Raw genomic sequence first — 12,164 nt, 5'->3', positions numbered from 1 at the left:
AACATTTCTTTCATTAATTTTTTAAACACGTGTACAAATTGTTAGGTGCAATATCCTAAAACTAAGAGGAAAGTAAATTTCATTTTAAAATGTTTCTAAAATAGTAGTAATCATGGCAGTATGCACAATTTGAATTTTAATCGAAAGTGAACCATGGTATTAAAATAAATTCGAAGCAAGAGATCCTTGCATTATGTTAAAAATATTTTAAATAATGCGCAAAATAGTTATTTTAAAATATAAATTTTTTAATTGCTGTATTCTAAGATAATTTGTACAAACTGTCGATTTTGTACTTACATTGCATTTTAGTTTGTTGTATAAGGTAAAAATCTTGATATGTAATAAAAAGACATTAATAATTGAACAATTTCGTACATTGAAGTCGACAACTGTCATTTCTTTTAATTTTAAAACATTTTAAAAAAATTTTATAGTTGTAAAAACTATTTTTTTTTTAACTAACATATATACAATGTCGAAAAAAAGATACACTGATCGGTATGAAATTTGAACACAATCTTTTTGAATTTATTACCCAGGTAATAAACAAAGAAATCTTTTTTTTTTTACTACTAAGTTTCGACAACTTACAAAAAAAATTTTCAGCTAAAAACTTACTTTTTTTTAAAGTTCATCCATTTTGTGAAAATGGATTATAGTTTTGTTATCTGCATTTATGTATTCTTTAATTTTATTGATCTTTACTAATTTTGCATATTCCAAATCAACATAAACTACATAAGGAGTGACAGAAAATATTTTTACATGATCAACATCATGTATGCAACCGTTATTTAAAAATGTTAAATGACATAGTAAGAATGTTTTATCAGGTAGAATCAGAATTGTAAAACCACGTTTGAAATATTTGTAATACCCTAAAAATCTTTATTTAAAAAAAACAAGAAAGGAAAGCTAACTTCGGGCGGAGCCGAAGTTGATATACCCTTGCAGTTAAAGCCAGATATATATCGCAAACATCAAATATAGTTGGCCGATTCTTATGATTACATCATAATAAAACCAATAAATTACAATAAAAAATCTAAAAAAAATCCCAAGCTCCTATCTTTAAAAATACGAAAGTTGATATTTCTACCAAATACCATTTCCGATCGTTCAGTTATATGGCAGCTATAAGATATAGTCGGCCGATCCTTATGAAATTTGGCATGTCGTATTATTTTGCCAAAAGTATCACTCATGTAAAATTTAAACTCTCTTACTCTGAAAACACAAAAGTTATACCATTTCCGATCAATCAGTTATATGGCAACTATAGGATATAGTCGGCCGATCCGAGCCGTTCCGACTTATATACTGCGTGCAAAGGAAATAAGGGTGTGTGCAAAGTTTCAAGACGAAACCTTTAAAACTGAGAGACTAGTTCGCGTAGAAACGGCCAGACAGACAGACAGACAGACGGACAGACGGACATGCTCATATCAACTCAGGAGGTGATCCTGATCAAGAATATATATACTTTATAGGGTCGGAGATGTCTCCTTCACTGCGTTGCACACTATTGGACAAAATTATAATACCCTCTGCAAGGGTATAAAAACATTTTTCGGGACTTGTGCTCTTAAAAATTTCTAAACTGATTTTAAAACTCTCAACCGATTTTAAAATTTATCAGCGTTTAACAATAGTTTTTTTAATCTCTACAGGATCTATGATAGAAACTTTGGCGGACGACATTGTACAAATGGCATCTAACAAATTCAACAATTCTTTGTTTTGCAGATTCAACAATATCATCTTAATGGAAGAACGGGTTTTTTGGTATGCCTTTCGTTATACTAGGTACAGTAAGGGACCAACTACACCGCCTTGAGGCACTCTTGTCTTTGGTTATAATCTTTGCGTTCTTACCTATGGTAGCTTGATGGGGGTCAGCGCGGCTGGGCGAGCGACAGCTGAGAAGGAATGGGGCCGGTACCCTGCGTAGAAACAGCTAGTTATGGGACGGGGACATAGCAAGATCCGGGATTGAGAAGGCACGGGAGGGAACCCGGCAACGGAGGTGTTGGAAAGGAGCTGATTCAAGGAGATTTAAGGATGTAGTCTCATGTGTAAGGTTGAAAAAATCGAAAAATTTTTTTCGGGAAAAATCGATAATCGGGAGCGCGCCTACAACGAAAAGTATGAGTTTCTCGGTAGCGTCTAAACTTTAAACGCGTTTTTCTCGGAACGACATTTTTGTGTGCGGCGCAGGTGATTCACAAAATTCTATGGTACCGATCTAGTTGAAATTTAGATATGTGGTTCTAAAAGTAACACCTCTGTCCCGTACTAGAATCATTTATTTTTAATGATTAGTTTTTTTTTTATTATTAATTTAAGATAAATTTGTTTAATTTTTTGTTTTGTGAGTTCGCCATTTTGTTGTTTATTAATGAAAATATTTCATTCTAGTACGGGACAGAGCCATAAGCTTGCAAAACAATAATCTATTCTAATTTTTTGTTTCGGATGACTAGCAGTCGAAATCACCTGCGCCAGGGACCTACCATTTTTTTTATATGCATACTTTGGCATACTATAAAGTAGTTTAATACAAGAATAAATTAAACAAAATATTTTCAAATAGTTTATGATGGCTATAAAAACATATTTGAAAATTGAAACGATCGCATTATTTTTTATTACAAAAAATTTTTTTTGAAATAACCTCTAAAAAGTAGGCCGGAACATGAGACTACATCCTTAACGGGCGCGAAGGAGGAGCATTGGAGCGACCCGGGAATAGTAATTTTAAGATGATAGCGTTTAGTTGAAGGACCGCGGTTGGAGAGTCCGACAATCAAGTTTTAGAGTGTTCCTAGAAAGAGCTGGAGGACTGCTTTAGGATAGTCAGTCAGAGTCACTTCGTGCCTTCGTATATTAACGGCCAACCCGGATCAGGTGCCGGCCATCGAAAGGGCTAAACCAGTAACCCAATAGCTAAATTAATCAGAGCGAGCGGCTTCAACAACAACAATAGGAGCAGCATAAAGTCAACAACAACATAAATTCGATGGAACGTTCCCATAAACCTCTTTGAGCTATCCGCCGCAATTGTTGCGAGCGAGCACAAAAAAACAGTTCGTTAAAACAGGTTAAGTAATAGGATGCTTTGCGGCTTATTAAAGAATCCTTTATGCCATTATATCAACGTCTTTTGCAAAATTCCTTTTTAAGGGAATGATTATTTTCTCCTATCAAAGTTGTCTGTGATTTAATTAACTACTTGTAATTAACTACGTATGTTAATTACTCCTTGATGGTTGAGTTTATCCAACCCGTCTACCCAAAAATAGATTTGGGCGATTGGCATGCTTTCTCCGCAGTCATAAGAACCGGCTGGAGAACCGTGGGAAAGACGTCGGCTACCAGGACAGCTGAGATGGTTGTGGGCTTGCAATATGGCTCGTCCGCTAGCTTGATTTGCGCGAATTTGGATGGCATATTGTCCCGAATCGCTCGAATAGGGGTGCGGATACGCTCGTTGGGATCAACTTTGTGCGTCCAGACTGTCGAGACATATGTCTTGTTTGCTCTTTTTATTGAGCTGTCTAGAAAATGCAGAGCCGGTTCCTCTGTTCCTTTGGGTCCGGGACAAAGTATCAAAACCGTGACAGAAAACTGTTATCGCGTTTTTCTCGACACAAAATTTTTAAAGTTGGCCGGTAAGACTATTCAAAGTTTTTATTCGATTGGTCTCAAATTTGTTTTGCAGATTCAACAATATCATCTCAATGGAAGAACGGGTTTTTTTGTAATTGAAAATTGAAAATTACAATGTTGTTATAGTCCCTTTTATTGTCCCTTTTTATTACAATCTTTTTTTCAATTTTTTTTTTTTAATCATATCTGTCAGGTCAGTCAGCAAGCAACTGTTAGATTCAAATAATTAATTAATAACGTACGCATTCGGCATCACAAGCTAGCGAGCATCCGCTTAGCCTATTATCTGAGGTTGGCACTCGTTATCTTATAACGCTCGCACCCTAAATTGGATTTCCTTTGTAAAATCCAAATTTCATATACGGCCAAATAAAGATTTTTATAACGTTAAAATTAAATACAAGGACGTTCCGAAGAGCGCAACTATGCTGGATGATCAGTTAGATTCTCTTCTTCGCCTGGGAGTTGCTGGGAGAATCTTACTCCCAAGCAGTTCGACAATATTTCTCCCTCGAAAGGAAGCTCTGTCGCCGTCCTCAATTGAAAGAGGAATATGCTGTCTTCATAAAGGAGTATCTGGAGTTGGGTCATATGTCTCTGGTCCCTGCTGATGCGAGCATCGCTAGCCGAAACTTTCTGCCCCAACATTATGTTTTAAACGACGACAGATAAACAACTAAGCTCAGGGTTGTTTATGATGGATGTGCTATCACCATTTCTGAATATTGCTGCATATTCTGTTAAGGTTCCGATGCCATCAGGTGGCCATTACTGGCGATATTTGCGAAATGTATCGTTGCGTCAGGGTTTTTCCTGACGATTGCTATATTCAGTGCATTCTTTGGCGGGATTCCACCCAGGATGAGTTGCAAGTTTTTAAGTTGGATAAATCCATGAAACCACCTGTCCGTGCTACATCTGGCGTCCCTCAAGGAAGTCATCTGGGCCCCTTATTATTTACTCTTTTTATTAATGACTTGCCCCCTGCTTTAACGAACTCTCTAGTACTTTTGTATGCAGATAATGTTAAGCTTTGTCTTCAATACAAATCCATCTCTACCCAATGCAGTCTTCAGTCCGATCTTGAAAACTTTCAAAAATGGTGTTTAGCAAATGATTTAATACTTAATGGATCGAAATGCAAGCTTAAGTCATTTATCATTCGGCCAACCCGGATCAGGTGCCGGCCATCGAAAGGGCTAAACCAGTAACCCAATAGCTAAATTAATCAGAGCGAGCGGCTTCAACAACAACAATAGGAGCAGCATAAAGTCAACAACAACATAAATTCGATGGAACGTTCCCATAAACCTCTTTGAGCTATCCGCCGCAATTGTTGCGAGCGAGCACAAAAAAACAGTTCGTTAAAACAGGTTAAGTAATAGGATGCTTTGCGGCTTATTAAAGAATCCTTTATGCCATTATATCAACGTCTTTTGCAAAATTCCTTTTTAAGGGAATGATTATTTTCTCCTATCAAAGTTGTCTGTGATTTAATTAACTACTTGTAATTAACTACGTATGTTAATTACTCCTTGATGGTTGAGTTTATCCAACCCGTCTACCCAAAAATAGATTTGGGCGATTGGCATGCTTTCTCCGCAGTCATAAGAACCGGCTGGAGAACCGTGGGAAAGACGTCGGCTACCAGGACAGCTGAGATGGTTGTGGGCTTGCAATATGGCTCGTCCGCTAGCTTGATTTGCGCGAATTTGGATGGCATATTGTCCCGAATCGCTCGAATAGGGGTGCGGATACGCTCGTTGGGATCAACTTTGTGCGTCCAGACTGTCGAGACATATGTCTTGTTTGCCCTTTTTATTGAGCTGTCTAGAAAATGCAGAGCCGGTTCCTCTGTTCCTTTGGGTCCGGGACAAGTAACGTCGGCAGCGAAAGTATCAAAACCGTGACAGAAAACTGTTATCGCGTTTTTCTCGACACAAAATTTTTAAAGTTGGCCGGTAAGACTATTCAAAGTTTTTATTCGATTGGTCTCAAATTTGTTTTGCAGATTCAACAATATCATCTCAATGGAAGAACGGGTTTTTTTGTAATTGAAAATTGAAAATTACAATGTTGTTATAGTCCCTTTTATTGTCCCTTTTTATTACAATCTTTTTTTCAATTCTTTTTTTTAATCATATCTGTCAGGTCAGTCAGCAAGCAACTGTTAGATTCAAATAATTAATTAATAACGTACGCATTCGGCATCACAAGCTAGCGAGCATCCGCTTAGCCTATTATCTGAGGTTGGCAGTCGTTCTCTTATAACGCTCGCACCCTAAATTGGATTTCCTTTGTAAAATCCAAATTTCATATACGGCCAAATAAAGATTTTTATAACGTTAAAATTAAATACAAGGACGTTCCGAAGAGCGCAACTATGCTGGATGATCAGTTAGATTCTCTTCTTCGCCTGGGAGTTGCTGGGAGAATCTTACTCCCAAGCAGTTCGACAATATTTCTCCCTCGAAAGGAAGCTCTGTCGCCGTCCTCAATTGAAAGAGGAATATGCTGTCTTCATAAAGGAGTATCTGGAGTTGGGTCATATGTCTCTGGTCCCTGCTGATGCGAGCATCGCTAGCCGAAACTTTCTGCCCCAACATTATGTTTTAAACGACGACAGATAAACAACTAAGCTCAGGGTTGTTTATGATGGATGTGCTATCACCATTTCTGAATATTGCTGCATATTCTGTTAAGGTTCCGATGCCATCGGGTGGCCATTACTGGCGATATTTGCGAAATGTATCGTTGCGTCAGGGTTTTTCCTGACGATTGCTATATTCAGTGCATTCTTTGGCGGGATTCCACCCAGGATGAGTTGCAAGTTTTTAAGTTGGATAAATCCATGAAACCACCTGTCCGTGCTACATCTGGCGTCCCTCAAGGAAGTCATCTGGGCCCCTTATTATTTACTCTTTTTATTAATGACTTGCCCCCTGCTTTAACGAACTCTCTAGTACTTTTGTATGCAGATAATGTTAAGCTTTGTCTTCAATACAAATCCATCTCTACCCAATGCAGTCTTCAGTCCGATCTTGAAAACTTTCAAAAATGGTGTTTAGCAAATGATTTAATACTTAATGGATCGAAATGCAAGCTTAAGTCATTTATCATTCTTGTCCTCTGCAGGCTACGTATACTCCCTATGTAATAAAAAGAAATTAAATCGTACAAGAAATTAAATCGTAATCGACAACTGAAAACTTGGTATTTTATTTAAACTTACATATATATGTCGGAAAATAGATAAACTGATCGGTATGAAATTTAAACACAATCTTTTTGAATGTATTACACAGGTAATAAACAAAGAAATATAGTTTCACTACTAAGTTTCGACAACTTACAAAAAAAATTTTCAGCTAAAAACTTACTTTTTTTTAAAGTTCATCCATTTTGTGAAAATGGATTATAGTTTTGTTATCTGCATTTATGTATTCTTTAATTTTATTGATCTTTACTAATTTTGCATATTCCAAATCAATATAAACTACATAAGGAGTGACAGAAAATATTTTTACATGATCAACATGCTTTTACACAGTGCAACCGTTTAAAGCAGTGGTGTCTATGCAGAGCTTGGCATACGGAAGAGACTCCCATACCAATGCAAAAAATCACCAATACATTGGTGCGAGAATTTTTTTCCCATCTATGTGGCTGCACTGAAAAATAAAATTATAGTAACATTCACAAGGGGTTTTAAGATATCAATATAATATAATCGACCATTTTGGCAGAAACAGAAACAAGAATGAATTTCTTGCAGTGAAAAGTTTTCGGCACTCCAACAACAAAATTCATTCGGATTAGTACGATTGAGGAGAATATGGAAAACACGAAAAATTGTTATTGTAATTGCCCTTTGCTTATGATGGGACCAACGATGCTTATGGCGTGAGCAACGAATCTTATGGCGTGAGCAGACTCACACAACTCGGTAGGCATGAGCATTTGCAAAAAAAAATGAGCAGCAAGAGCAATGGGATCTTTACTTGCTTGTGAATCAAATTTATTGCAAAAATTTAAGTTTTAATTTAAACCGTATCGCTTCGTATGTGCTGCGGTGTATTTGGAGGCGAATTAATAATTTGTTTAAATTCAACTCTGCTTCTTCCCCGTCGTATCTCTATCTCCAACTGAGAACAATAGTAAACTATTACTATTAAACTTACCTAGCTTAACAAATCGTAGAAACATGCTCTGTGTAGTTTTTCTGTATAACCTAATTAATGGGGATGTAGATAGCCAGCATTTACTAACACGCCTAAATTTTAACATTCCTAATAGAAGGACTAGACATTCCTAATAGAAGGACTAGAAATTTAGTCCTTTATTCATATGCTGTGCTGTGCATATGTCGAACTACAATGGTCTCTACTCTATAACATCTCTCTCCTGTCCGTCAAATTTAAAATATAGAATTTTAAATTTCCTTACTCCAACTATTCGTTTCTCGAGCTCCCCTTGGTCGTCTGGGCCTCTAAGTTTTATGATGAATACAGAAATGCTAGCTGATGCTCAAACTAATGCGCAAGCCATTTTAAATTCTGAAAGAACGCGAAAAAAAAGGAAGAGCATTGGGACGTCCCGGGAATTGTAATTTTAAGATGGTAGCGTTGAGTTGAAGGACCGCGGTTGGAGAGTCCGACAATCAAGTTTTAGAGTGTTCCTAGAAAGAGCTGGAGGACTGCTTTAGGAGAGTCAGTCAGAGTCACTTTGTGCCTTCGTATATTAGCGGCCTACCCGGATCAGGTGTCGGCCATCAAAAGGGCTAAACCAGTAAGACAATAGCTGCAATATAGCAAATCAGAGCGAGCGGACACAAAAACAGGAGCAACATAAATTCAACCAAAACATAAATTCGATGGAACGTTCCCACAAACCTGAGCCATCCGCCGCAATTGTTGCTAGCGAGCACAAAAAACAGTTCGTTAAAACAGGTTATGTGATAGGATGCTTTGCGGCTTATTAAAGAATCCCTTATGCCATTATGTCAACGTCTTTTGCAAAATTCCTTTTTAAGGGAATGATTATTTTCTCCTATCAAAGTTGTCGGTGATTTTATTAACTACTTGTAAATAACTACGTATGTTAACTACTCCTTGATAGTTGAGTTTATCCAACCCGTCTACCCAAAAATAGATTTGGGCGATTGGCATGCTTTCTCCGCAGTCATAAGAACCGGCTGGAGAACCGTGGGAAAGACGTCGGCTACCAGGACAGCTGAGATGGTTGTGGGCTTGCAATATGGCTCGTCCGCTAGCTTGATTTGCGCGAATTTGGATGGCATATTGTCCCGAATCGCTCGAATAGGGGTGCGGATACGCTCGTTGGGATCAACTTTGTGCGTCCAGACTGTACTTTTCTGTCACGGTTTTGATACTTTCGCTGCCGACGTTACTTGTCCCGGACCCAAAGGAACAGAGGAACCGGCTCTGCTTTTTCTAGACAGCTCAATAAAAAGAGCAAACAAGACATATGTTTTCCATTTTGGTTTTCCTTTAAGAGATTACACAACGATAGAATTTTCAAGTTTTCAAAAAAAAATATTGGGCTTTAGGATACCTTAGTATTATATAAATAACCTGTCAAGATTTCAATCTCCTAACCAATTACCAACTGACCTATTTCCAATATATACCGGGCGCCTTGCAGTACGGCGCCTTAGTATTATATAAATAACCTGTCAAGATTTCAATCTCCTAACCAATTTCCAACTGACCTATTTTCAATATATACCGGGCGCCTTGCAGTACCGACCCGCGCTACGAAAACTGTTATCGCGTTTTTCTCGACACAAAATTTTTAAAGTTGGCCGGTAAGACTTTTCAAAGTTTTTATCCGATTGGTCCCAAATTTGTTTTGCAGATTCAACAATACCATTTCAATGGAAGAACGAAGCGTTTTTTTGTAATAGAAAATTGAAAATGACAATGTTGTTATAGTCCCTTTTTTTTAGTGATATTGGTGTAAATATAAAAAAATGTAATTTAAGATACGTATATACTTTAGAATTAAGAACTTAAACAAGAGAATGGCTGTCCAAAAACAAAGAATTATTTGATTCAATTTCAAAACTAATTCAAATATAATTATAAACACTACAACTCTTGTCATAACTAAGAAAAACTTTTAGCCCCATACCCCGGGAATTCGACTAATTTGAAATTATAATAATTAATTGTAACTATTTTTGATAGAAGCCATCCACTAAGAAGCGCAAGACTGCGGCGGCTGAGAGCTGTGCCCTACAATGGTCTCTACTCTATAACATCTCTCTCCTGTCCGTCAAATTTAAAATATAGAATTTTAAATTTCCTTACTCCAACTATTCGTTTCTCGAGCTCCCCTCGGTCGTCTGGGCCTCTAAGTTTTATGATGAATACAGAAATGCTAGCTGATGCTCAAACTAATGCACAAGCCATTTTAAATTCTGAAAGAACGCGAAAAAAAAGGAAGAGCATTGGGACGTCCCGGGAATTGTAATTTTAAGATGGTAGCGTTGAGTTGAAGGACCGCGGTTGGAGAGTCCGACAATCAAGTTTTAGAGTGTTCCTAGAAAGAGCTGGAGGACTGCTTTAGGAGAGTCAGTCAGAGTCACTATGTGCCTTCGTATATTAGCGGCCTACCCGGATCAGGTGTCGGCCATCAAAAGGGCTAAACCAGTAAGACAATAGCTGCAATATAGCAAATCAGAGCGAGCGGACACAACAACAGGAGCAACATAAATTCAACCAAAACATAAATTCGATGGAACGTTCCCACAAACCTGAGCTATCCGCCGCAATTGTTGCTAGCGAGCACAAAAAACAGTTCGTTAAAACAGGTTGAGTGATAGGATGCTTTGCGGCTTATTAAAGAATCCTTTATGCACCCTTTAACATATACATATGCAGAATCCTTTAACATATACAAGACATATGTTTTCCATTTTGGTTTTCCTTTAAGAGATTACACAACGATAGAATTTTCAAGTTTTCAAAAAACATATTGGGCCTTAGGATACCTTAGTATTATATAAATAACCTGTCAAGATTTCAATCTCCTAACCAATTTCCAACTGACCTATTTCCAATATATACCGGGCGCCTTACAGTACCGACCCGCGCTACGAAAACTGTTATCGCGTTTTTCTCGACACAAAATTTTTAAAGTTGGCCGGTAAGACTTTTCAAAGTTTTTATCCGATTGGTCCCAAATTTGTTTTGCAGATTCAACAATACCATTTCAATGGAAGAACGAAGGGTTTTTTTGTAATTGAAAATTGAAAATGACAATGTTGTTATAGTCCCTTTTTTTAGTGATATTGGTGTAAATATAAAAAAATGTAATTTAAGATACGTATATACTTTATAATTAAGAACTTAAACAAGAGAATGGCTGTCCAAAAACAAAGAATTATTTGATTCAATTTCAAAACTAATTCAAATATAATTATAAACACTACAACTCTTGTCATAACTAAGAAAAACTTTTAGCCCCATACCCCGTGTGAGGATTAATCAAAGTACTGTATAGCCGTTTCACTCGCACTATTCAACGCTTATTATGTTAAAATTAAAATAAGTGACTTAAGTCAACGAATGGACTACCTTGTATAATTGTATCATGCACAGAACGACCACGCTACCAAAACCACCAGCGGCGTCAACGTCTTTCGAAATTTTCGAGGACACAGAACTCATGTTTGCTGAGTACCTCGACGAAAGTCAACCAAGCATCTCATTCGACCAGAGCATGTTGGAGGACCAAGAGCTACAGCTGCAGAAGGGACTAGAGGACATGGAGAAGGAGAGTTCCAGCTCATATTCCTATGTGAGTAGGGAATTCGACTAATTTGAAATTATAATAATTAATTGTAACTATTTTTGATAGAAGCCATCCACTAAGAAGCGCAAGACTGCGGCGGCTGAGAGCTGTGCCCTAACACAGAAATTTACGGAGTACGTCGACTTGCAGAAGTCCATAGTATCCCAGACCACAAACGTTCCGACGGTGGTCACCTACTGGGGCGAAATAATGAAAGAGCTGCCGCAAGAACTGAAAGATGAAGCGGAACAGCATGTAAATTTATGTTAGATTTGAAAAAAAGAGCAAAAAACTATGATTACATTTTTTAATATATTATCTTTTATAATATCTTAATAAATTTCTAAATTTCTTAATTTCTTTTTCTTAATTGTTTAAAATGCCTGCATAATCGTCTTGCCATTGAAAAGATCCCATATCCGAATTAACATAATTTTTTATATTATTTCGCACAAATTTCGGATAGTCGCGAGGCCGCCCACGGTTTATATCTGAATCGGTAGTCTCCACAGAAATCACAGGCAACTCGTAGTTAGCCCGGTTGGTTCGCATACAATAATTATGCAGCACACAAGCTGCACAATTAATTTTTTGGGCTCTGTCAGGATGGCATAGTAAAGTGCGTTGCACAGCAGCCCACCTCGCACTTAAAATGCCAAAAGCATTTTCAATGC

General features: G+C 37.3%; 1 protein-coding gene across 1 annotated transcript; it reads left to right on the top strand.

The window, feature by feature from the left end:
- The first annotated feature begins 151 nt into the window (after window positions 1-151).
- LOC108133747 (uncharacterized) lies at window positions 152-11,773 on the top strand. Its single transcript, XM_043210569.2, has 3 exons — window positions 152-1,809; window positions 11,298-11,496; window positions 11,557-11,773. The coding sequence occupies exons 1-3, from the start codon at window positions 1,679-1,681 to the stop codon at window positions 11,758-11,760; spliced, it is 534 nt and encodes a 177-aa protein (XP_043066504.2). The 5' UTR covers window positions 152-1,678; the 3' UTR covers window positions 11,761-11,773.
- Window positions 11,774-12,164: the final 391 nt, after the last annotated feature.

Source organism: Drosophila bipectinata, chromosome 2R (assembly GCF_030179905.1).
Source record: "Drosophila bipectinata strain 14024-0381.07 chromosome 2R, DbipHiC1v2, whole genome shotgun sequence".
Lineage (NCBI taxonomy): Eukaryota > Metazoa > Arthropoda > Insecta > Diptera > Drosophilidae > Drosophila > Drosophila bipectinata.
This window is presented reverse-complemented; position numbering and strand designations above follow the sequence as displayed.